A 27607-nucleotide genomic window follows, 5' to 3' on the forward strand; every position below is an offset into this window, starting at 1 on the left:
GGGTGAGGGTTGTGGTTTAAAGTGGTGGTGACTATGGTATTCAATTCGAGTGGAGAAAAACAAAATCGCGGAGGCCCAGTAATAATCACTGTAAATGGATATGTTTAATTTGATTGGAGAAAAACAGAATCGCGGAGGTCCAGTAATAATCACTGTAAAAGGATGTGTCGGGTGAGGGTTGTGGTTAAAGTGGTGGTGACTATGGTATTCAATTCGATTGATCACAGAGGTCCCAGTAATAGTCACTGTAGATGGAAATGTGCGTGCAGGCGCTGTACGAGAACCTGCTGGTGGAGCTGCCGTTCGCGGACTTCTTCCTGTCGAAGCTGGCAGGCCAGCAGCAGGACGTGGACGTGCACCACCTGGCCTCGCTGGACCCCGACATCTACCGCAACCTGCTGTTCCTCAAGACCTACGAGGGCGACGTGGCCGACCTGGGGCTCGACTTCTCCGTGCTCAACGACGAGCTGGGCGAGACCAGGGTGAGGCCCTGCGTCCATCCATCCCAACCTCCCTCTCCATCCTCCCTCCCTCCCCCTCCCTCCCCCCTCCTCCCCCCACCATCCTCCCCCCACCATACTCCCCCACCATCTTACCCCCCTCCCCCCTCCATCCTCCCCCTCCATCCTCCCCCCTCCATCCTCCCCCTCCATCCTCCCTTTCTCCATCCATCCCCCCTCCATCCTCCCTCCCTCACTCCTCCCCCCTCTCTACCCCTCCCCTCCCCCTCCCCCTCCCCCTTCATCCTCCCCCTCTCCATCCTCCCCCCTCCATCCTCCCTCCTCCTCCCCTCCGGTGCCTGCTCGTGCGTCCTGTCTCGCTTGTTCACATCGGGCCATCTTCAGTCACAACTAGGGATGTGCAAGTACCCGATATTTTCGGGTACGGTTCAAATCCACAATTTCCCGTACCCGTAATCGTTGTACGTACATGGATTCTAACAGTATTACGAATATTCACAAAAGTTAAAAATTATTTTAATACGGCTCAAAAATACTAGCAGTGAAAAATAAAATTAAGCTACTGTTACGTAAGTATTTATAATATGATGTATCAAAGAAAGATATGTAAATTAAATTATTAACACAGTGACATTAAAAAGAATTTCGAGATTTGGAGAGCTTAAACTATAATTACGAATTTTGTCGTATAACAAACTATAAAATAAAAACAATTACATACCGACAAGAAAAAAAGTCTTGGCTATTTATTGGAGAAAAATGGTTTCGTTTGCTGAAACGTTTGTAAAACTCTTAGATTTCCCTGTGGCGTGCAACTTATTACGATTGAGTTGGAGAATCGAATATGTTTTGGTTTTTATATTTTAAAATGTTTATTATTAATTAAGTTTACATGATTATAAACATTTCAATCTCGGTGTAATAAATAACTGCCAGTAGTTAGAGTTAGAAAAAAGAGAACACACATTATTTTTAAATCAATCAGTTATTTTTAGTTATTCTGGGCTTAATATTCGGAATCAGATTCATATCTCAAATATTGCCAGGGATTCGAATCGGATTCGAACCGAACTGAAAATCAAGGATTCGCACATCCCTAGTCATAACAAGTTTTAAATTGGTGGACTTTTTCTAACACCATAAATAAGTGTACTTTGACAGTATTATTACAGTTCTCAATCTGACAAAAAGAAAATAATCTACTGCAACGATATACTATTTACTATTTGTAGCAAGTTGGTTACTATTAGTGACGGGTCAAATCCCATTTTTCTCAAAAATCAGAATCTCGAATTTCAATCCCAAAGAGTACTTTGAATATATATACCCCTTGAATCATAATCTGCATCCAAAATAAAGTAATGTATAATAAATTAAAAAATATTAACTATGGTTTAGAAAAATTTAACTCTTCAAGTAGTTGTTTTACAAATGTATGTTTCTAGAATCAATACATACTGTAATTTTGTTGAAATTACATGTTAAAAGTACAATATCTTGGGAGAATGGTAACCCGATAAGTATGAAGAAAATACTGACCTTGTTAAACTTCAGAGGTTATCAGTGTTGAATTTTTTTATTTACTTTATTAATTTTTTTAAATATTTTTCTTTGAATCGTTTTCCTCGAATATTGAATTGATCGAATACTAGGGATTTGATGACATTTGAGAATTTAAGGATATGATTGGTCCATCCCTAGATACTAATAATAATAAGGCATTCCATATAATTATGTGTTATGCTCGGAAGAGAAAAAAATTTAATAAAAAATATATTTTAAAAATTGTCCATAAAAACAATTGAAACCAAGGTGAGGTCTTTCAATGATGACTTATTAGAAATAAAAATTTAATATAATCAGATAATACTCTTGATGAAATACAACAGTAAAATGTATTTCAAAATTTCTCATTCTGTATTTTCAAAATAAAATTTTTGTATACATTTAAAAGGTTTTTTTTTTTTTTTTTTTTTTTTTTCATTATACTGAAAAGTTGTGTTCAGCAGAAACTTTTGTGTTTTGTAGTTTACTAGCAGAACCCGGCAGACATTGTCGTACCAGTGTTAATTATTTACCTATAAATATCTAAAATGGATGGTTTGTATGCAATCTAAAATCTATAAAGTGTTTGAAATGGTATTCCATTTTAAACTCATTTACCGAATACAGTACTTATCACAGTCACAATCACTATTTGTTGTTATTGAGGCTTGACAGTGAAAATCACAATATACCATTTTTCATGGCGATCGGTTGGTACAAGTTGCCATGTGCAGCAGCTCCACCTAGTGGCGAGTATAGCAAAATGGATATCGCGAAAATATTCTCTGTGTTCAAATATAGTTATAGCTGCAGTACCTGGCATTGCCCGGGCTGAACAAAGGGTGATATATTGTCCACGAGTTAAAGCAAAATGGATAGCGCTAAATGACAGTGTGGTAGACATAGAGAAATGACATACATACAATTACTGTTTGTAAGTTTATGATCTATGTTATTTATGTTTACCCATGGCGACCGGGTGAACGGTTTAGAAGTTTATGAGCTGCAGCGCCATCCAGTGGCACGTTGCAAAAAAAAAAATGGATAGCATGAAAACCTTCTCTATGAAAAAAACACTTTGATGTGCCAACTTTCATGGCGATCGGTCAAACAGTGTCCGAGTTTTTCGTCATACATACCATCATCCTATTTTATATACATAGATGTCTGGCAACAGAGTACACTGAAACAGGACAGTCCTAATGGCAGAAATAGTTCAGTGGTAAGAGAGTGTAAATCTCCATTGAAATGCACACAGAAAATGAAGGATGAGCTACACTAAAGAAGTTAACGCTTCTGTAGGCGTATTGAGAGTGAAATTTTGGTGTGACATACACAAGATATACAACGTAGCTATTGGTTTGTTTTCAAACAAATTAAAAATGGTTCATTTAACAAATATATTTAAAAAAAATTATGTTTTTTTACATATATTTTTATTATTTATCTAATAGATACAACTACTTATATCCTATTTCAGTCTTGAAATTAGTGAATACCATTTCTAGATTTATTTAAATTTACTAACCAAAAAATTTTGTTAGAACGTACATAGTGTCTTTTTGATTTTAACTATATGATTTAGTTTATTTGTCGAACTAAAGGCTGCAGTCCAAAGGTCACTTATTGTGCGACCTATGGGAATTAAATATGTATTTAGTAGAATTTTATTAATAGCATTTATTGTTATTTCACTTAACTCCTTTTATTGTTCTCCTTTTATTATTCCAGCACTTCTGAACTTTTGTAAAGTGTTTTTTTTTTTTTTTTTTTTTCCAGTCGGGAAGGTGCAAAATTGAAACTATATGTACATTTTTATAATGGTTTTTGCATTGGGGAAGATTGATTTTAAATTTTTTTTTTGGGGGGATATATGCCATTGTTGGTTGCACTGTATGTCATAAGAAACCTCGTTAACAGACAAAAACGATGAATATGAATATGTCATAAGAAACCTCGTTAACCGACAAAAACGATGAACTTAATCATAGTACTAAACAAGTAATGTGGATAACACAGAGACTCGGGAGAACTCTGGGGGGTGACGGAACAGATATTCTGGACACCATTACAATGACAGCACAGACGTGTGGTGTCCAGAATATCTGTTTTTTCTTCACATTGCTGGTTTCACCTGTTTGTCTCTGTGTTGTCCTAGGTTGTTTATTTTTGTCTTTATTTACTTATTATTACAACTTTCTCTGTCAGCCCTCTGTGTCTGTCTGTGCTTAAATATTTTTCTGACTAATTCCTTCCTTTTTATGTTTTTGACTTTTGATATCGGCTGTACTTGAATGTTGGCTGTATGGTAGTAGGTGAAAATGATTATTTGCATAATTTTGACAAATTTTACGCAAACAATTAATTTTTAAATTTATTCAATAATAATTTTGATATGTTTTGAAACACCTAAATATTATATGAAAATTTTACTGCCAGCCATTTTGAGCCAAACCTGAGTATCTTCGAAGCTACGAAAGACCGGTCTTGTAGTTGGAACATGTTGGTAACGGTGTGTGGTGCGCAGGTTGAAGAGTTGAAGCCGGGAGGTGCCAACATCCAAGTGACGAGCGCCAACAGGATAGAGTACATCCACCTGATGGCTGACTACAAGCTCAACAGGCAGATACGGGCGCAGTGCAATGCCTTCCGGCAGGTGAGGGGGACCGCACAGTCTGTCGCGTTGTAGGGGTCTGCTGGTATCCGAAAATTTCTAATTCGACCTGAATAGTTGCATATTCGAGTCAACATTTGAAATCTATAATGTTTCCAGTTATTCTTCAGGGATATATACAGCTGTCGGGTTCATGGCCATTGAGAGAAACCAAGGTCCCCGAACACTTGGTTAGAGGGCCATTAGATAATTAAAGAGACAAATTGACGTAGAAAAAAAAAACTGTGTACTTTTACAAAATGAAACATTTACTACTTCTCAACATAATCCCCACCAATATTAATACACTTGTCCCAATGATGAACTAGTTTTTTTTATACCTGATGCAAAGAAGTCTTTTTTTTTGTTGTTTGTGCCACTTTCTCACAAATTCCTTGACCTCCACGTTGCTACTGAACTTTTTTTCTACTTAATGCCTCCTCGGGTGGACCAGACAAATGAAAAATCTGAGGGAGCTAAATAGAGTTGTTCCGATACCATATTTTCCGATACCGATACCGATACCCCGATACCATTGCCGATACCATTTCGATACCCCGATACCAGTGTTTTTTTTTTATTATTTTATATTTTTACATGCCAATACTGTTGTGCAGTAATGTAAAAAAATAAAAAAATCAATGAAATTTAAAAAATACTTATATTATTACTACACTATTAAAAGTAAAAAAGTAATAATTGAAATACAGTATTTACTCGAATATATTTTTTCCCAAAATTTTTATCTCAAAACATTGGGGGGGCCTTAAAATCGAGTCTGTCAAAAATAATGTAAAAAACTTTATAATGATTTATTTTCCTTTCAAACAGTACCAAATCGTAAAGAATTCCCAAAACAAGTACTAGGCTACTTATTACAGCCTCGGTATTTGTGCTAAAAGTAAAAATGCTGCGGCGGTTGCTTCTTCGATGTAGTGGTGCGCGCTAAGCTCGTCCGGTCAGGCTGGCGGCGGCGGCATGACGTCATATGGCTTACCTTTCCCTCCCCTGCTGACATTCTTCAAGGCTCAACCCTCCCAGAAAAACAGACCATCCTGTCTCTCTCCCTCCCTCCCACCCCAACTCACATTCCTACATTTCCCCCCTTCAGGAGACATCAACACGTCAACAGTCACTTGCCCTCCTCCCAAGCTTCCACACTGCGTGTGACAAAAGCCAGACTGTATAGTCCATTACCGGTAAAAATTAATATTTTTAAGGCTCACGCGACAGCCATTTACCGTCAGTAAATTCTGTATAAGTCACTATGATACACTTTGTTTTTTAGCCACACAGTAGTATTTATGCTGGGAAATTACAGAATATTTGAAATGTCTTGAATGGAAAAAATTAGCAGGGCCGTAAAATTATTTATTTTACAGCAAATGAACTATACTCACCCTTCCTTCCTCACATTTCCGGCACCTGACGCATAGCAACTGAGATTAACTTATACAACTGATGGGGGGGAAACACATAGAAATGCAAGGACTGGAATTCTTACAGCTTGAGTGTCTGCCTACGCTACATTATTTTATTTATTTTATTGTTGAGAAAATGTGAAATACCTTAATGCGCATGAGCACATTTTTTTTTATTAATTTAAAATTGGATATATTGTAAGCTATTATGTAGCAATCTTGAACAGCCTTTTCAATTTATTTGTAACTGACTGTCTCCGCGCTTCCTTCCCATCCTGTTTCAAATGCTTGGTTAGATTTGATGTCGTGAAACTACTTTTATCCTTACCACCCCGAGACACGTTTTACTTTTTACCACAGTGGTCTCCGTGCAGATGTGACATGTGGAAACTTGTATGAGTCAGCATTGCCGTACCTGGTGATATTATCGTTGGTGTGTCGTAGTAGTCGTTTTTGTTTGTTATTGCTGCTGTGTTGTGCAGCGCGAGCGCCAGACGGGCAGGCTATAAAGATAAGATAACGATAACATGAGGTATTCACTGCCGGCAATGGTCTATTAGTAAGCAAACATAGCTGCCGTTTTATTTCTTTGAAAAATATTGCTGACAATGTATTGATAGTGCTTAAAAGGCCGTTTGTATATTTTGTAACCCGATACTAATGTATCGGCCCGATACCATGCCCGATACAAGTACATTAAAAAAAAGTTAAGTATCGGAACAACTCTAGAGCTAAATCTGGACTGTGGGGAGGATGAGGTAGTATCTCCAAACCCATGTTTCTCTGGTCAGCTTGGCGAAGTGAGGGCAAGCATTGTCGTGTAGCAGTATTGCACGTTTTCTAAATTACATGTAATAAAGGATGCTACACTACAAAAATTCCAGAATAATTAAAAGAAACTGTTTGAAATTTTAACTAAAATAATACCGATGACATCGCTTCGGTTCAGTGTATGTTGGAGATAAAAAGCCTAGGAATTTCATATTCTTCCAAATTAATAGTAAGTCTTTTTAGGTAGTTTCTAAACCTTCTCTTTATTCTTCTGACTTAAACTAGCACAGTAAGAAATTTTTTTTTGAGCCACAGGTGTAGCGACTCAAAAGTTTAATTTTCCAATCCCTAAAAAAGTAAGTACATTTGATGCTGCATAAAATTGTGTGCAAGTTTCCTTGGAGAGCAATCTAAATGAGAAAAACATAAGTAGAGACCCGAAAAATTCGCGGATTCATTTCGCGGTAGGCTACACTCCAAACTCGTTCACCTTCATTCTGAGTCAGCGATTGGACCACAGTTTACATGGAGAACTCTTAAGCCAGTGAAAAACCTTCCAACAAAAGAAGTATCAAATCCCAAGCATCTCACGTAACACGTGTCACGAGTCATTATCCAATGAGCAGGCGCAATTTGTCCTAGTACATAGAGGATCGTGGAGTTTATCCTAGAGCTCACTGAACCCGCAAATTTTTCCGGTCTCCAGTTATAAGGTTATAAGTTTATTTGGATTTTACGTAGAAATGATGTAAGATGTGATCGAATTTGGTTATAGTTTGGTCAGTACGAACCTGGTTGTTGCAGGGTGACGGAACGGGGAGCGTGTGTGTGTGCGCAGGGCGTGGCGAACGTGATCCCCATGGAGTGGCTGCGCATGTTCAACAACAAGGAGCTGCAGGTGCTGGTGTCGGGCGCGCAGATCCCCGTCGACGTGGACGACCTGCGCCAGCACACCAACTACGCCGGCGGCTACGGGGCCGACCACCCCACCATCCAGCTCTTCTGGAAGGTGGTCGGCAACTTCACGGACCAGCAGCGCAGCCAGCTGCTCAAGTTCGTGACCAGCTGCTCGCGGCCCCCGCTGCTCGGCTTCAAGGTGAGCGCACGGTTGTCTTCCCTTCTCTCCCTATCCCCTCGTCCCCCCACCCCTCCTCTTCCCTCCTCACTTCCCTATCTTCCCCTCCCCTTGTCTCCCATCCCCTTCCCCTCGTCACCCTCCCCTTCCCTCGTCACCCTCCCCTTCCCTCGTCACCCTCCCCTCCACTCGTCACCCCTCGTCTCCCCTCCTCATCCCACCCACCCCTCCCACCCCTCCCCTTCCCTCTCTTCCCCCCTTCCCACCCCACCCTCTCTTCCCCTCCCCTTCCCACCCCACGTCTTCCCCTCCCACCCCACCCCTTCCCTCCACTCGTCACCCTTCCTCATCCCTCCTTGCCCCATTACCACCCCTCCTCACCTCTCCCACCCCTCCCCTTTTCTCATCTCCCCTCCCCTTCCCTTTTCACCCATACCCTCCCTACCCCACCCCTCCCCACATATCCCCTCCCTTCCCCACCCACACCACATATCCCCTCCCCACCCCTCATCTCCCTTCCCTCCCACCCCTCCCCACCCACCCCACCCCTCCCCACCCCTCCCCACCTCTCCCCTTCTCAACTATCCCCTCCTTTCCCTTCCAACCCCTCCCCCTCCCACCTATCCCCTCCTGCCCCTTCCCAGCCCTCCCCTTCCCACCCCTCCCACCACTCCTCTCCCGTCCTCTCCATTCCCCGGGGGTCGCGGGTCAGCGACTGCGGAGAGATCTCATGTATGCAACATTAATGTACTAAAAAACACTTGAGGAATGGCTGCTTTGCAGCATTGAAACTTGCTGCCACTAAGATAACGGTAAGAGTGTGTGTTGGATGACCTCGCGCTGATCGTCAGTTTCGTGTGTGTACGTGTCTCATGATTTGAAACACGTGGTGAGATTTTTTTGAGTTTCTACAGCTGTAGGTACTGTGCGATGATTCTCAACATATGTTTTTTTTTTTTGGTAACTTTCTAGATTCTGTTTCAGGGCAAATAGTAGCAACTAAGTGTATTCATGTCTGATTCGGCAATCATGCTGCTGTATCGGTTCAGTCCATCTAGCGAGTTGCTGCTCTGTTTTCATGCCACTTCAGTGCGTACAAGGAATTTTCTCCCCCATACATGCTTGTTTTAATTCTGTAAGGACTTAACTACAGCTAGAAGTTCTTTTTTTTGTGATGCAGTTGTTACGTTCGGGCTTAGATTAAGACTTTGCTGTAGTATCCCATAACTTTTTCACTCCATCCTGAACCTGGGAAGGTACAGCACCCAGTCCATTTCCACTTGCATCTGCGTCAAGGATATGCTCTCCATGCTTCGGGACCTGTATTCCCACTTGTAACGATAATTATATGCATGGTAACACAAATGTAGACATTGAAAGTGGTAGAACACAAAAAAAAAAACTCACAGGACCCATAACAAAAAGAAGTCACTGTGTTGCCTTCACGAGAGGAGAGAAGACAAAATGCCAAGGCGCTTGCCATTTAGTGACGAAAAGGTGAGAAAGATGGAGTGGTGGACCCAGCCTCCAATTTTGGGAGGGCTGGTTAGGATGGTATTGCATACCTTTCACTGACACAGAAAGTAAAAAGTTTAAATCAAAAAGTTGCTTTAAAGGCTATTTTAACACATTTCTAACACCTAGAAAAATTAAAAACAAAGATAAATTGTAGAACTACAAAATGTTTTATAAAAAAAAAATCAAAATTACTTAAAAACTTAGGTGCAGTTTGAAGTAATTAATTTTGGTATGGCTACAATTTTTTTTAAATCATTGAAAATATTTTGAGAAAAAAAAGGGGGGGGGAGGGGGCAATAGCCCCTACCGCCCATAAATCCCCCTTCCCCAATACAGGATATTTGTACACCTCCAAAATATCTTTTAAAATACCTCAATTTGTCTTTAGTTGAATAAGGACCCTTAAAAGTCCATAAACTTCACTAAGAATTCTTAAAACGTCTTAATAAACACTGATATCTTGCAAGTAAATGGATGAATTCAATGTGACCGCAAACAATGCTTTGCGCATGCTCAGTACAATTGACGAATTTCAGGCTACATTTTTGGATTTTATGTATAAAATAAATTTTTTTTATTGGTTTTAGTTATTTTGTATCTCACATTTAAACTCAAAACGTGTGTTTTACCATTTTACTTTTGAACTTATAAAGTAAATGTAATCAGTAATCAAATTAAATGTTAGGGTTACAAATTTCAGTTGGCCACTGTATTTGGGTTAGATAACTCTGGACAATAGGGGTTTATCTTTAAGAATTGAACTAACAAAAGAAAATAATTTTTTATGGATTACCTATTTATCATTGTTATTTTTGGAGGGATTTTGTGGTATTACAAATAGTTTTATATCTCTTGATAGTGGTGGAGGTGATGGAGTGAAGAGATAAAAACTGTTACCGTGTTTTATCACATAATCGTTGCACATTTTATACTAAAATAAAGTTTGAAAAGTAAGGGTGCGATTTTTATGTGAAAAAGGCATTTTTTTTAAGGTAAAGTTATTCGTAAAAACCAAACCTATGCATGTAAAGTACTTTTATTTAAAAAGTAGAGTATACAAATGCACGGCAAACAATTTAAATTAATAAGTCATGCGACAAAAACATTTATTTTCAACTTTAAATAGAAAAACCAAAACTGTGACGCGAACGTGAGTTGGAACGCATAATTATCATCGTAGTACACACCACGAGAAGGCGCGGGCAATCAAATGTGGTTAACTCGGCACCAGATGGAGTGTGTGCATTGCACGCAATCGGTGAGCTATCTGTACCGATATTCAACTACGTGCGCGCACTCTATGTGGGAATCAACATAACCAACTATCGCTGGCTACATTTTTTACAAGCGGTACACAGCGGCGACATAGACGATAAGATAATGGTTATAATTATAACGTTTGAAAACGTCTTTAAAAGAAAATTTACACAACGGACAACTTCTTACAGTATTTCTGTTAATTAAATAATTAAGCGGTAATGTCCGAGTGAATATTAGATTTAAACTTTAAAATACATTGTTTTACACGGGAAAAACTACCTACAAAAAGTGCACGGAATCTAAAAACATTAGGCCACGTTTATGCGTTTTACAAATTTTGATGTGCTAAAATAACAGTGCGACGATCATGAATCGCACTTGTCAAAGTAATACGGCCACATGTCAAAAGTAGTAACTTTTCAGGAGAGGATTTTAAAAGTTTCAACAATGTTATTTAATATTTACCCGTATATAAGATAAAAGTTGACCCAAATATAATAGAATATAATATAATATATTTGGGTCAACTTTAATCTTATATAAGGGTAAATATTAAATAACATTGTTTAAACTTTTAAAATGCTCTCCTGAAAAGTTACAATTTTTGACATGTGGCCGTATTACTTTGACAGTGCGATGCGATAAAACACTGTAATTTTTGGACGGCACACCGAGGGTGGGAACCGGGCGGGGGTCTTGCCGCAGGAGCTGGACCCGCCGTTCTGCATCCAGCACAGCGGCAACGCAGACCGCCTGCCCACGGCCAGCACCTGCATGAACCTGCTGAAGCTGCCCGAGTTCGGTGACGAGGCCACGCTCCACGACAAGCTGCTGTACGCCATCCAGTCGGGCTCGGGCTTCGAGCTGAGCTAGGGCGGGCCCCCGTTCTCCCCCATCGCCCCCGCGGGTCTCGTCTCTCTCTCTCTCCGGCAGCTTCAGGAACACCCAGAGTCCAACGTGGAGTATTTCTTAATGTTCAACCTAGGTTTCGAAACCAAACATTCGGGTGATTGTTCCTTATTGCGTACCCAGTTCATGTCAGAGCCTTACAAATGGATAACTTTAAAATAAAAAATAATTTTGGTTATTTCACACATTCAACTGCCTGCTTTGTTACGCAAAACAATTTTCTTCCAGAAAACAACGTCCCTCAAAGTTTTTGTACGCATTAGTTTCAAAATCAAAATGTATTTTTGTGAAAATTATGCAGCTTTGCGTTAGAAACACATCCAGTTCCTTTCTTTGAATTTTTTTTTGTTAAAATAAAACTGGATATGCATTAAGGAATAGTTTTCCCAATTTCGGCATCGGGCTTCATAAACCAAACTTGATTTTTTTGGGGTTCTGTGAACGTACGTATGCTCAGAAGATGACAATTTATTTTGAAATTAAAGTGAAAATTATGTTTGTGTTGTGTTTAAGAACTGCCTTTGTACTGAAGTTATGATGAAGGTTGTGAAAAATGTTTTTTTGCACCACTATCAAAATAAGTTTTAATCTTACTGTGGATAATATTGTTTATATCGTATTCGTATCAGTCTGGAATACTAGTAAAATACCATACTTTGATTCTGCTTTGAAATTTTTTTGAAAAATTAGTTTTGATTGTGCTTTAATCATCTCTGTTTCAAGCAGACAGCTCTGAGGGTACGCTGTTCCAAAACACAGAACAAGTATTTCAAAAACTAGAATTTTGTATTAGAGAATTTCATGAATAATTTGCCATTGACCAGGATGGACATTAAAGCTTGCTACAGTAGAATTACAGTATGTCCGTGCGGGCAAGTGCATGCTGTGGGCTCGAAGCTACTTATGTTTTCAAGGGTATGTACTTGGTTTTGTGTGGGAACGTCGACATGCGCATATGCCCGACATGTGAGGTGTTGCTGCGGTGTTGCTCTTCATAGCAGTGTTTCTCTACTGCCCAGCCAGTGTATAGTCATTTTAATGATTCATTACAGTTTAATAAGAATGACAGAAAAATTCCTTAATTAATCAAAAATCCTTTAACCAAATTGTAATTGAAAGACCTCACATCTGATAATAATTAAATTTATTTATTTTGTGTTATTGGATAGGTAATCTAATGAAAATAAGCGCGTATCTTGGAATTGTATATAGATTTAGTGTAAAAGATTATGTACATATAAACATATCACACTGACAAGTATACGCAAAGGCCTACAATTGAATGATGAAGGTATTGTGATGATATTGAGAAATAAAAAAATAACATTTGTGAAAAATTTTAGAGTAAATGATGGAAGATGATAATATTTAAAATTTTATTAACGTTACTATATTATTTATATTTTTCATTTTTTTTCCTTTCAGCTTTTTTTCACCTAATTTTTATTTTAATAAATTCTGTTCTAAATGTAATTTTACAAACTGTTTCTGGTATGTTGTCTTTTTATCACATTACTATTTAATATTGTATTTGTAAATTAATTCTGTAAAATGAAAAATCATGAATTGTTACAAACATTCTCGGAGGAGTGTGTGTGGTACAGCTACTACCTATCGGCCATCTTGCAGGAACTGTTCATACACAATGTTAGAACTAAAATTCCTAACACAACAAAAGTCCCACACACATACAGTGAAACCCCATTGTTAGGACCTCTCATGGTTCCTGGGATTTAGGTTTAAATAAAGGAGGGGGTGGATTTTGGGCCGACTGATCCACCCCTGACCCCTGTATGTTAAAATATGCTATTTTTTCACACTATTCCCATGTTCAGTTGTCTCTGGCAATAAATTGTCAACCCAAACCCTAATATGAATTTATTTTAATAGCGGACATCTTCCGAAAAGGAAATATACCCAAGAAAAGCATATTTGATCATTTACTGTCACCATTACGAGCATAATGCAAGGTGCAACAGGATCTTTTAACGAGTGCCAAGTCCATTTGACTCTGATTTCACAAGGAAAATGTTAATTTATTAGATGTGGGACGTAACTGAGTACATACCACGCCAGAGAGCTCAAGAAGGTTAAGTGCTGTGAAATCACTTTGTTGTGAAAAATGGCGAAAGTGAATGCAGGGTAGGTTGGTTGGCAACTTGTGAAGCGAGTTCCAAGCTTGAGCTTAAGTGAAAGGGGCAAAGTTTTTTTTTATATTTTTCTCTGTGAAGCAACCTTTTTTTTTTGTCAACCCAAGGGAAAAGATAATTAGATAATTAATTGCTTGTGCTGTAAAGATAATTATCACCTGCAACAGTTAAAATTAAGGGCAAAGGAGCAAGTGTGCATACAGAAGGTCACTGTTTATGTCTACTCGAAAAACATGTCATAACTTTCAGTATAATTAAGACCTTAAGTCTTATGTTTATAGCTTTTTTTTTTTTTTTACCTCATCCATACAAGTTTCTTAAACATGTTTTGAATAAACTAACCACCAGTTAGTTTTGTGCTCTGTTTCACAGGGGCGTATAGTTTGTCGACAGGTCTAATATATATACATATATCCTGCACAGTCGTAGTTTGTACTCATTTTACACAAATCAGAAGTTTGTATATTATTTAAAAAAATAAAATTAAATAAATTGAAACTGTGCAGGTTGTCTACAATGTTCACAAAATCAATTCTAAAGTGCAACGAAAATGTAGTCAAAAAAAATGCATGGGTCGGCCACAATCGTTCTAAAAATTAAACCAAAAACTTTACTGAATCTGAGTAAAAAAAAAAAAAAAAAGTAATAGGTTGTCAAGTAACCAACCAAAGCCAAGAGGGATCCAAAATGGCATAAGTCCAAGTCATTATAACAAGCAAATGTAGAGAGTAGCGTGTCCAAGAGCAAGCCATGGACCGGTCGATCTGTGGTAGAAGGGCACAAAAGAATCAACCAGAGACACAGGGAGGGGGTGTCTACTGCGCCACATGCAGTACAGTGCTCGCCAAGTTAAATGCAGTGCACCGTGCTTTAAAAGAGGTTTTTTTTTAAAATTTATATTTATTTACAGTTCCTCAAAAAGGGGTTGCAATAGAGAGGTGGTCCTAATGAATGGGGTTTTGTAACAACGGAGTTCTACTGTATTGTCTTTTATCACATAACTTTTACAAATTCAATTTTAAAATTTATACTGTAAAAATATTTATTTTATGTGAAAAAGATAATTCCCTTCACTAGTTCAGTTTTTAGATTTAAAATAGTGGCATTAAATTTTAACTTCATTAACACATTTCTTTAATTAATAAGACACTTAATCTTAGAAAATTCAATTCTTAGCATAAATAAATACTACCAGTAGTATGATGATTAATTAAATCACTTTTGTTCATATAGGATTATATTGGTCACATAATTTTTAGAAGAATGAAATCATATGTGCCATGTTTTCTACCTGTAAGTAAGAAAAATAAATTTTTTTTTAAATTAAGTGTACATCAATGATAAAAAAATTTAACAGTCAAACTTAAATTATTTACTTAATTATTTCCATGAGTACACAGCATTATTTGCAGCACTTATATGAGAGATGGTGCTGACCAGGCCTCCTGCTAGCTAAACTCTTATCTTTCCGCACAAATCATTTTCATCCTGTCGGAGATTAAGCACTGGCATTGATGTAGCGATATTTTCCATTTCATGGGCAGTTTGATCTTTTCTTTAAAATTAAGGATTTTTTCCACACCACTTTGTGTCTCTCTCTAAACCATTGTCCTTTGCTTTTTATTTATCTTTGGCATTCTATGCCTTGTAGTTTTGTAACATTTTATCTGCAGTGGCTGATGGAAGTTTTTTTAGGGTTTAAAACAACTTCAGTATTAAGGGTACACAATAACTATACAACTTATAGTATTAACAAGTTGTTCCATGAGAATATTATAATATATATTCCAGATTTCTCGTGGAAATAATTCCTAAACGTAACCGTTCATCCCCACAGAGTTGGTGGTCACTAAATCAAAACAAATGCAAATCTGGTTACGTACAACTGCCATGTAAAATCACACCATATCTTTAACATTACTGCCTGCGACTTCTGCTCGAAATCTATTTTCTAGGCATAAAATTACACATTTTCTTTACTAAAAGTTACATTCCACTCTCTTTGGGTGCTCTTCGCCCCGTCTCAAAAGTTTATTTCAATATTATTACAGTTCACAGGACTTGAAAATTCTTTGCTTCACAGCACTAAAGTTTATTTGTAGTTAACAAAACACGGTGCCCTCCTTGGCTCTTTCGGTAAAGTACGTTACTCCTAGTCTTTCTGGATTGCAGCTCGGTGGATGAGTTGGGGGCTGGACCAAGGCGGCTCCTCTGCGACTGTTGTCCCGAGGCACTGCTGCTACTCGGAGAGCAAGTGTCGGGTTCCTCTGTGTCTGTGCGGAACTCCCCACTCGCTGCGCCCCGTGAGCCCTTCCGTCCTCCACAGGCGACGGTACATTGCCAGACTATCTACTGTAGTAGACTAACTGCTTCTACCGGAGTCCACCACATCTCGGTTGATCGAGCCCCTTCTCGCTGAACTAGCAGCAGTGGGCCGGCCGGGAGCTGTGACAGCTTAGCTTTCTGAAGCCTTCTCTCTCGTTGTTGCCTTGGCCTTCTCATCCTAGTGACGTGAGTTGTTTGTCTTGTTAGCTCCCACCCCTGGTGATACTGGAACTGGGCAGACTCACACTGCACTTTTCGCTTACATTCGGCGAGCTTTTCAAAGATTCTGCCCAAAAGTTAATTTTATACTTCATGCTGAGCAATGACGGAAGAGGTTTAAAAGTAATGAGCATACGCCCCGTTTCTCATTGTAAACATCAACTAATCCACCGTTCCCCACACATGTACTCACACATATGCATTGTCGCGTTACATACCACGAGTGGCTGGTCATCCCGTGCACTGTGTTTCTCACGTTGACCGTTCCAAGAAGGTGCATGTTTAATGTTTGAGGAAGTGGCACAGTGTGTGTGCAAAGTACGGGCCAAAAGTCTGGCGAGCTGTCAGTGCCGGGGGTAGCGTGAGGGGAAGTAGATGGAGGAAATAAATTTGTGAGTCAAGGCCAAAAAGGTGTAAAAGTTGGGCGTGATTTAGTCTTTGAGTGCTGTATTCGGCAGAATATTTTTTGACCATGTAGGTACACGCAAAAGCATCATTACGATGATTGATGTTTTTAGAACAGTTAACATGTGAGAACCATTTGGCACTGCTGGTGCATAAGGTGCAACTCTTTTCCATAAAACTATAGAGCTCATTCACGAGACTTTTGTCGCGCACTATACCTGGTCTGCTTGTTCTCAAATCAAGAAACATTTGTATAAATTCCACATGAATCTCACATAAACAATATTTGTTTCTGAAGTGACAATTGTGGTCTTTAGATAACAAGTTTCTTCCCATTTCTAAAGACAGATAAAACAGACAATGTGTACTGTAATTCACTAAAATGAGGCATTTTTTATGACATACATCATGCTACGTTTTACTAGTGTCATCAATAGCATGCAAATCTCACCATAACTTTATCACCCTAACTTTAAGCTGTCATATATATTTTTGTAAATGCAGATCACTTCCCCATAACAGAACATTATTTATGATCATTTTTCCCTTTTTTATTTTATCATACATTGAATTGTTGCACTTTTTTAGACAAAATTTCTTTCTTTTAGACACTCAAATATATGATAAAATTTTGTATAAATACATGCAAGAAAATTACAAACACACTGTAACTTTAATTTACAGTAGATTAAATAGGACCTGTGCTTCTAATAGAAGTGAATAGGCACTATTAACTTCTCATCATGAAATATGCCTATGTAAAAATTTCGACCTTGGGCTGTTATAGTAACCATAAAATGTTATCATACGTAATGTTCACACAAGTGCATATTACGTGTCTGAGTTTCAAATATGTAATTATATTTTCATATCTATAGAATAGTTACTAAGCTACTATTTTAGCTCATAATATGTGTATCTCACAATGACTGAACTCAATGTTTGAAAAAGACAGTACTGAATGCAACGTAAAACATTTCCATCTTTTGTATGCAATTTTTGGTGTTGGGCCCATGTTGTGAACATTTGGTATTAATCTTTGATTTAATCTCCAGACTTGAGAAATTTAAAATGATTGTAAAGTAAATTTTCTCGATTTCTTTTTCTAGTATTACAGTATTGTCTAATAGTTATCTTATTTTCTGACTAATTATGCCAATATTTGTAACTTTCTTTTTATCTTGTCTTGTGAATATTGATTTAGACATTAGTGTATGATCCATCAACACGATTAAAAAAATATAAGACTCATCCCATAAAAGTTTTTTTGTAACAAAATGACGCTAATATTTACTCTTTAGTTTTTGTGTGGTGTTATTCACAGATTTTAATTTATACAAATACCTTGTTTTTAGTTTTCTTTTCTACTAAGAATTACATACATCCAGGCAAGAAAAAAACTATTTTTCTTTAGCATCTAGCTTGATATGTACTGTACACATTGACATAAATAGCTGGCTGTGAATCACCAAGATCATGTTTATATGGTAATGTATCTGTAAATAACATTTGTTATGTCGTATGTAATGTTTGAATCATAAGCGTGCGCAGAACTTCAGTAGTGGTGGTGCCAGATTACACAATAGTCCTATCATTCACGGACCCCGAGCCTAAAGCGGGGGGTCGGGGGTCCGGGGGTCCTCCCCCGGAAAAATATGGATTTGAAAGCGCAAAATGGTGCTATTTAAGGTGTTTCCGAACAAAACAAAGATTAAATACACAGATGTAAAAATTGTAACATTTTTTATGACAAATTATGGCTTTGAACGTTATAATCACCATGAAAACTACTAAACTATTTACAGTTTTAAGCTTTGTTGAGCCATAAAGTAAATTGCACAAATTGTTTGCACGGAATTCATGCTGGTGGCTTTGAAAAACCGTACTTACATGTTTTCTGAAGACGCCAAATAAATATACTAGAAAAAACATTCTCAAGTGTTAAGTTTTAAAATCAACAAATCAAGGGATACCTCAAATATGTAAAATATTAAAATAATAAAAATACACAAATAATAAGAATGGGCAAAAGTTTTAACTTTTGGAATACAACAAAAATGTTTTGTCGGCGACTGCATAAAGTAGGGCCATGCAGATTTCGCGAAAAGATTTTGAGACTAGCTGAAAGTTTAAACACTGTATCATCGTCTGTGTTTCGTGATTGGGTGGGTTTCTCCCAGATACATATCGATTGTTACACCAATCACAGTAATTCAGTGCGGAAGCAAACGCGTCTTGAATGGCTCGGCCAAATAAGGCAACGACTTCTCTCGCAGACGGCCGCCAATCACAAGGAATAAACCACAGGTGCGGGTATACATTGTTACAGTCTAATAGATGTGCAGATCTATTCGCGGAAAATGCCTGCCCCTACATATAAATCATCGAGTAAGCCTATCCGATTAGTATAATGTATTTTAAGTAGTAGTATATGTTTAGGTACAATATTGTTCAAAATTTCTTTTAAAAAAAAGTTTTCAAGTCCAGAACTAAAAATAAAAAACCTTAGGGAAATCTGCTGAACATAATACTCTGTATTACTAAAGGGCCATTCATCGATGAAACGGAACTATGTTTTTAAATTCGTCAATGATATCATTTGTGTTTGCACAAGCAGCCAGTTTTTGCTCCACAAATGGAATCATCAGGTTTTTCAAGCGTTCCTGGCGCATTGTAGACCTAAGCTTTGAAAAAGTTATTTCGCTTGTACAGCTAGTTACAGGCATTGTTGCAAATGTATTCATTACTGCACTGAAGCTTTTGTACGTTGAACTTCGCTGAAACTTTGACAGCCAGTCAATCCAGTCAGAAACAGTTATAGGTGGAAAGTCGGTGTCCATACCTCTCTTTGTCTTCAAAAGCTCTTCTGCTTCTAGTTCCGTAGCATTCACTCTGAACTGTTTTGAGAGAACTTCAAAGTCACTACATTCACACTTGTAAGGACCCAAATTTAACCCCGCACATTAAATCACAGCAATTTTTAAAAGCCTTCAAAACAGCTAAAACTGGCTTATTCAGCAGGCCGCTATCTCTCAAAATATACTAACCTTGTATTGGACTTTCCACCCCATTTTACACTAATGCAATTAAATAATAAATATAAAGTACTACCGATTAAATATAGGAAAAATAACTTATTGTTTTCAGGCTGAACATCCGTACCCTCTGATCTGGTACTGGAATCCTTTTCGGGATCGGGCTTTTTAATTTTAATCACCCATTTATACATCATACAGACAGATATATACAGCAATTAACGAACCATAACAACTGTCAACTAGTGAAAATAAAATGATAATTAATGAGTGATCCACGTAACAAACACAGGCTGTACTCGTGTACTCGTTAGAACAGTAAACTGATGGTGATGAGTAAACAGTAAGAGTAAACACTACACAGTAATGCTACCTGGCAGACGGCGGCTATTATTCCGTGCGCCTGCCGAGTGGAGTGAACAGTGGACACCGAGCGCGCATTCTATGTAATCCGAGGAGAACTAGGAAAAGTATTTACATTTCAGAAGTTTCGTAGCCGCGGCCCGCGTGTACAACACAAGTAATTGCACCCGGATTGTTTCCGTGTGTATAGTTGGTTCTATTGATAATTGATATACTGATAGTGTTATGAGCACATATCTGTAACTTAACACGATTGTAAAATATATATTTTTTTGAAAATAATACGGTTTATTAAGTATGTATTATTTCTGCTTGTAAAAAACAAAATAACGTTAACCCTAATGGTGGTGCCAAGGCACCTGTGGCACCTACCGTGCGCACGCCTATGGTTTGAATGTAAAAATGTTTTCTTTGAGAGGAAGTTTGAATTCTAATGTAGAATTTTTTATTTGTTTCTATTTTCAAACAGAGTAAAATTCTAGAGAATGTTAAAATATCCAAGTACATTATTAACTTTTTTTTATGTGTACGTATGTTAGCGAAAATTCTGAAGACATTCGGTAAAATTAAATACGAGATCAAAAAATAACACAGCGTTTGGAAAAAGGTGCCATGTAGGTTGTGCAGTTGAATGACTTGCGTCCCTCTGAAGCATTCAGTTAGATTACTGAGGGTTCGTTGCCAGTTTTGCGGTCCCATTTCCCTCACTAATGAAATTCGTCATTGCACCATTTAACTCACCAGTCTCTTGACACCCCGATAGCGGTGAGATGTTAAAATTAGCGCTGGGCCTGTACTGATTTCCGATCGATTTAACGGGCAATATTTTCATCTTGCCAAGCGTTGCGATCGAATCATGCTCACCGATCAGCTATCGCATTCACTCGCGGTAGGGCCGCCCTTCCGTATGGGTCGCGTCTGTTGTTCCTGCCATAAAAACCTAATATTTTCACCATAAGGGCCCTCCTCGAATATGGGTTGCACCATATATCTGTCTTCAGTTGAGTTCCGTGGATAAAAGTTAAGTCTTTATGTTCTGGGTCTTAGCATAGTACAAAATTGCTATAAGCTGCTGGTAATTCAGATAATCAGGTTGTTTATAAAACATTTTTCAATTACATTTTGTTGCCTTTTTTTAATGCTGCAGTTTTATTCTTGTTTCAGTAAATTTAAGTGAAAATGTTATTTTGCTAAATTTGGATTCTCATTAAAATATTCTTTGTTTGTGTCATAATAGCAACGAACCACATAGTAAAGTGAATATGTAGTTAATTTAAAACTTTTTATTTTGTTCCAATTTTATTTTGTGTTAATTTTGTGTGTCCAATCACTGTCATGTCGATTACCAACTTAATCTGTTCAAACATTGGGTTGCATGGCTCATGTTATTTCCAAAAAAAAAAATATATGAAGGCAAGAAACAGACATGCTTCATGGTGTTATACTGTTTTTTTGATAGGATGATCAGTATCGGTTATCTGCATGATCGGCAAATTCTCTGATTGACTCAGCTCTAGTCATAGGCGCCGACTTCTAGTTTTCAGAGGGGGGGCAAGGGGCAAGTCTCATATTGTGGGGCACTTTTAGTGATATGCTATTGCTGTATCTATCTTTCACTGTCGTGTGTGATTGTTGCATGCATAAATTAAATAGGCTTACTTTCCAACCATTTTCGTCATAAGTTGTAATTTTAAGTTACAAATTCGATATAATGACACGTTTTTGAAGTATAAAAACCATATCCATAATAAAATTTGAACATTCTCATTTAGACTTGATAATAATTTACCATAATTTTGAGTCAGTGGGTGTAGAATGGAAAATGCATTAAGAACAAGCTACAATTTATTTACAACATAGCAGGTAACACACAATTACCAACATTCATTCATTAAAGTTCGGATCTCAACAAGTGTTGGCTTGTTAATTTGAAATTATTCCATTACACCAAAAACACATGTAAATAACATAAAAAGTTTGATTTGTAAATACAGTAAGAACAGTCATCACTTACACGAAAATGTGTTTTGCCGAATCGGATTCTTCAAAATGAAAGATGTCGCGATTTCATTCAAATCCAAACAATTGGCAGTACTTGAATGGGCATTCAGAAGGGCTATATGGTTCAATCTCGCCTCTGTCATAGTAGATCTTAAGTAGTTTTTTAATCTACGTAGCATCGAAAATGATCGTTCACTTTCACATGTAGTAATTGGAATAACCATGATGATTCGTACAAGCTTGTGAAGTTCATCAAAATAGTCTTTCATATGCTGCATACCATCAGATTTTAAGATGTCAACCACATCTTTGAAGTTTGCAGGGGATTTTAAATTTTGCCCCTTCAGGACATCATGGAACATATCGCGATGCATTTCTAGCCGTTTGCTGTTGAAGTCGTTTCCATAAAATGCTACAACTTCGTCAGCTGGAAAAGAAGGGGTCAAAAGAAAATGTTCCACAGAGGTCAGCAATTTCCTTGCTTCAACATCAAATCTGGTTTTGAGACCTGATAGTATATTATCCATGACTTCAATGTATATCTGCCTATAATTTTCTTTAGGAGTGAATTCATGAGGTGGAGTAGGACCATCATATCTTGCTGGCAATTTTCTTTTTCTATTTTCTCGTGGAGGCTCTAAATTCAAAGCCTTTGAGTTGTGATCAACTTTTGACCAAAATGCATCAAACTGCTCTCGCAGCTGTTTTACTGTGTCCTCCAAAACACACAGAATGTGGCACGAATCTTTCATATGCAGCATTTTGCCTTGTAATGATTTGTTTGCGGCAGAAAGATGCTGGAAAATTAAACACAACAGTTCAAGCATTACCAGTGTATCTGATTTTTCCAGATATCTGAGAAATCCGGAAGCTTTGGTGGCAGCCTCGCTGGAATCTTGACTAGAAAATTCGTCTAGAAAGGCTATAACATTACTGTAGTTAGACAAAAGAGTCTGAAGAGAACAGTAACGCATAACCCATCTTGTAGGACATAGTGGCCTTAAATTCTTGCTGTGTTCTTCTTGAAACCTTTTAAACCACTCAAGGCGTTTTGGGGAATGCTTAATAAACCCAATAATCTCACGCAGTAAGTTCATTGCATCTCTAGCAGTTGGAACATTCTTGATGCTATCTTGAGTAACTAGATTAAGAGAGTGAGCTTGACAATGGACAAATAAGGCTCGATTTTCTAATTCTCTAATTTTCTTCTGCAGACCTGAATGAACACCTGCTACATTACTGGCTCCATCAAAACACTGACCTCTGAGGTCCGACACTGGTAACTGAAGACGAACTAGAACATCGTTTGTTATGTTGAATAAGGTTTGAGCTGTAGTGTCGGGGGTTTCGTAGAATCCTAAAAAAAGTTCTTGAATTTCAAGATTTGTATCTACTGTTCGTACACAAAATGACACTTGTTCCTTAGTTGTACAGTCAGTTGTTTCATCGACTATCAATGAAAAATGTTGGTTCTCTTTAATCTCGAAAACAAGCTTATTCACCACTGCATGTGACAAAATAGACAATATTTCGTTAACGATGTCGTGAGAAATCCATTTATAACCATCTCTTTGTAACCAAGCATCTAGTTCCATGCTGTCCTCAGCTCTTAATTTCAGTAGTTTCAGGATATTTGATGACTCGTCATTGTGACCCCGAATTGCCAATCCTTGAGTTGCTAGAAACCGCACACTGCCTATAATTTTACCCAAAGCAATTCGGGCCTCATCCATTTCTTTAGCTTTTTTTGTGGACAATTGTTTGAGCACATTAGTACCAGCTTGAGAATGAAAATCTGCCTCCGTGCATTCCCTGTGAAACCGAGACTTCTCATGTTCATTGAATTTCTCAATCGCTTTTTTCCAATTGCAGAATCCTAGTTCCACAAAAGCTGCACTAAAAGTTTTATTCACACACTTATTCTGAGAGTAAATAGTTTTACATATTTTACAAAATACCTTATCCTTATTATTGTCATATTCAAGCCAAGCAAATTTATTTTCCCAGTCTCTAATAAAATGTCGATTACCTTCTTTTTTTGTTCCGAAAGTCTTTTTTCGTTCTTCACCACCTTCACCAGTAACAGGAACTTGTGCTTCTTCCTTCTCCTTTGTTGATGAGGCAGAAGTTGTCTGCTGATTGCTGTCGGTAACAGTCAGATCTGTGTGTTGTACAGTTTTATCACTGGGCAGTTTTTTTATGTACTTCCACATAATGCACCACAGTTAAAGTGAATAAGTCAATTATATTACACACCTTAAAACTTTATAAATTCTAACGTGCACATTGGCATGTTTTCACTCACAATAAAAACATTGAAATACTCGGCATCGGTAAATACAAACCGCAGGGAAGGCAACATTTAAAAACAAAATAAATTGATGTTCCAACTGATAGCAGTCGTGAACGTAAAGGGTTGTAACATTTGAAAGCAAAAGATACCGAAAGCGAAAGTGACACCTGATAGCATGTGAAAGGCGGTAAAACGTCCGAGCACAAATTATGCCGATAAGTGACACCCGATAGCAGCACATCCTGCCAACGCAGTGATCCTGTGGTCGTAATCGGAGCCCATGTGATATGCACCATGTCTATAGCGTGACCACCATGAGTCGTAAAACGTAAACATTGATTGACAATCACCTTACCTTAAAATTATTCTGAAAGTTCTAGTTATGTTACACTTCAAGAATGTAACTAATAATTTTTGTGACCAACGAGGAGGGGCGACGCCCCTCTTATCTGTTCAGTGGGGGGGCAACCGCCCCTCCTGCCCCCCCATAGTCGGCGCCTATGGCTCTAGTTAAAATTTATAATGAATCATATAATAAACTGTTCAAATTTAAAATAAAACTGTTTCCTTAAACGTCTCACTCTTATAATGGGTAATGGTGTATCAGAAGAAAGCAATTGTGTACATACCGCTGTGAATAAATGCTAATGAATAGTGTAGATGCTGTTTGGCGGAAAGGTGTGTGAATGTGTACATGCAGGGGAGCACAAAGTAATACCTGTCGTTCTCTTGGGTTCTCAGAGAAAATAAATTACAGTTCATTATCTGCGTAACTCATACTCCCACTAGTGTTAACACAGACATAAGCACATTGCTTCATCATCTCAAAAACTAGTCTGCTTACTAAAACATTTTGTACTTTTCGTTTTTTAGAATTACAAGACAATAGAAGCAGGAACTAACCCGTAACCTTGCAGATTTGCTGTATCATAAAGTAGGGTTTCTTTCATTTCTTTGTCTGACACAGAGGCTTCAGGTGTGATGGGATCACTTCGTGTTCAACCAACATTTTTATGGCATTTTATCATTTAGACTATTCAAAAATAGGTTTTTGCATATACGAGAGAACACACGTCCATATGGACGAGTTTTTCGATCATGTGTAAATTTAATTCAGTTTAAATATTTATGTTAAATTTGTATCAAGGTGACACATCTTTAATGGTATTATTTTATTTTAACACATGTGCGGTTTTTATCTCCCAAATTTACTTCAGGGGCTTAAACTGAATTGAATTTGTGTAGTGTTAGAAAAAGTGGCTTACTCCAATGAAACTTTAATTTTTCCATATTTTTAATTTTTCTTTGTTTCTGAATTGTTTGCGTCTAACATTACACTATCGGATGTTCAGTAAAGCACATTCCAATTATCTGATGCTCGGTGACCTCCAATTGTGAATGTCTTCAGAATTGTCTTCCACTCAGCTCTTAGAACATAATAAAGCTGCTGAAATTTCCATTTCTCATGCAAGATTTGCTGTTTTCAGTGATGTGGACATCACCCGTCTGAACTGCATCTTACTCCAAAATTGTAGCTCATTAAATTTTTTACCGCTGCAGAATACATACGTACTTTCAAAATCACTTATGAGAGGTGTAGGGTCCATGTTTTAATACATAGATGCCTTTCTTGCAAGAGATAAATTTTTTGAACAGTTTAAAAACTTGCTTTATATATTTTTGAAAGACCGCTGTTGAAATGTTGGTATGATGCTAATAGTAGTTAGGAGTTAGAAAGTTTGTTGAGCAACTGGTACTGTCGTGGTTAATCATAGACAGAAGTTTAGATGTGCAGTGATGCAAGATATTTGTGGTGCTACTACAGTCATAAAGAAGCAAAATAAATAATATGTACTACCTAGTAATTTGACTTTTTCCTCTTGCTCAGTGTAAAAACAAAAGTGAGTGTTTTATTACTGGAAAAAGTGTGAAGGTCAGTACTTTTATTTTATTCAACAGTGCCAGAGCCTATTCTATAACATCTTTCCGTTTTGTTTGTTTGACAAATTTTTACTGTGATTTTGTTATTATTATTTAAATTTTTGTTTTCAGAAAGAAGTGTGTTTGTGTAGGTAATAATTTATTATTTGAAGTATACATTTGAGAGTTATGACTATAGGTGTGTTGAAAGCAAACTGTAAGCCCTCTTATGTCAGCCTTGTGATAAGTGTTTTTTTTTAGCACAAGCAATAGGGCTCTCTATGTGCCAAGAAATTATTCAGTGAAGTGTGTTTATAGCTGCTCAAAGACTTTACCACTAGATACTGCAGTAATATTGATGTAGTGGGCCTTGCAGCAATGACATACATAGCTAAGTAATACACACATACACACACTCACTAGATGTTGGTGTACTTCATAATAAATGTCATCCAACCTACTGTAAATCTGCTTGTTCCGTAATGTTTCCGTGAATGTTGTAAATAAGCGCATGCTGATGCTGTATGGTCAGGTCAGGAGAAAGGCCAGGAAATGTTTATATGATTTGTAATTAACTAATTAAAAGTGTTTTTCAAATTTTACTTGTGGCAATTGCTGTTGTACAGATTCTGTAACTCTAATGTAAAGTGTATCAAAAAGTGTATTTTGTTGCGTGAATTTGATAATAAAGTGTTTTTCAAATTAGGGTCTTTCCATTAGGTACATAATTATTTATAGGGATCTTAAGTGGATTGCATTAAGATTTTTGTGCATCATTCTCCATTCATTTTATCAGTACCTACTGCCATGTTCATTGGGTGGGAAGTAGAGGGAAATACATGGAGGAAATTGTCAATAGGTTGTTAAACCATGTTTTTGCAGTCAAGTGCAGTAAAATTAACAGATCACCTCCCAACCCTACTTCCTCCTCCTTTCTACCCGAAGACCATTACGAATGATGGAGACCCCACCTACACACACAGCAGAAGAGCTGGCTGACATGTATCCTAGTGAAACAATTCCTTGAAATCTAGCAGGCTGCCGCTAAATGACATGCGTGTTTGAATACGATATAGGCAGGAGCGTACGCAGAATTTCATTTCTTGGGAAGGGGGGGGGGGGGGACAGAACCTTTTTTGCCTGCTATTTACTTTCAAATTCTTTCCTTTTGTTAGCGGCAATGATAGATTTTTGAGGATTTTGGGGAAGGATTTATATCTCTCACTTACCCTTCCTTGCCCTTGCTCATCGTACGCCCCTTGATATAGGCAGCTTCTGTCGCA

At 37.6% G+C, this 27607-nt stretch overlaps 1 protein-coding gene across 3 annotated transcripts in view; it reads left to right on the top strand.

The window, feature by feature from the left end:
• Positions 1-27026, top strand: part of LOC134540084 (ubiquitin-protein ligase E3C) — a 64555-nt gene extending 37529 nt beyond the window's left edge. For 2 of the 3 annotated variants that reach the window (XM_063382551.1, XM_063382552.1), the window contains exons 12-14: positions 270-482; positions 4534-4662; positions 7690-9552. In XM_063382551.1, coding sequence (XP_063238621.1) covers positions 270-482; positions 4534-4662; positions 7690-8691 — 1344 coding nt within the window. In that variant the 3' untranslated portion in view covers positions 8692-9552. Of the gene's footprint in view, positions 1-269; positions 483-4533; positions 4663-7689; positions 9553-11409 lie in introns of those variants that run through there. The other variant, XM_063382554.1, reaches the window with a different exon arrangement.
• The last annotated feature ends 581 nt before the right edge of the window (positions 27027-27607 follow it).

Source organism: Bacillus rossius, chromosome 16, assembly GCF_032445375.1.
Source record: "Bacillus rossius redtenbacheri isolate Brsri chromosome 16, Brsri_v3, whole genome shotgun sequence".
Taxonomy (NCBI): Eukaryota; Metazoa; Arthropoda; class Insecta; order Phasmatodea; family Bacillidae; genus Bacillus; species Bacillus rossius.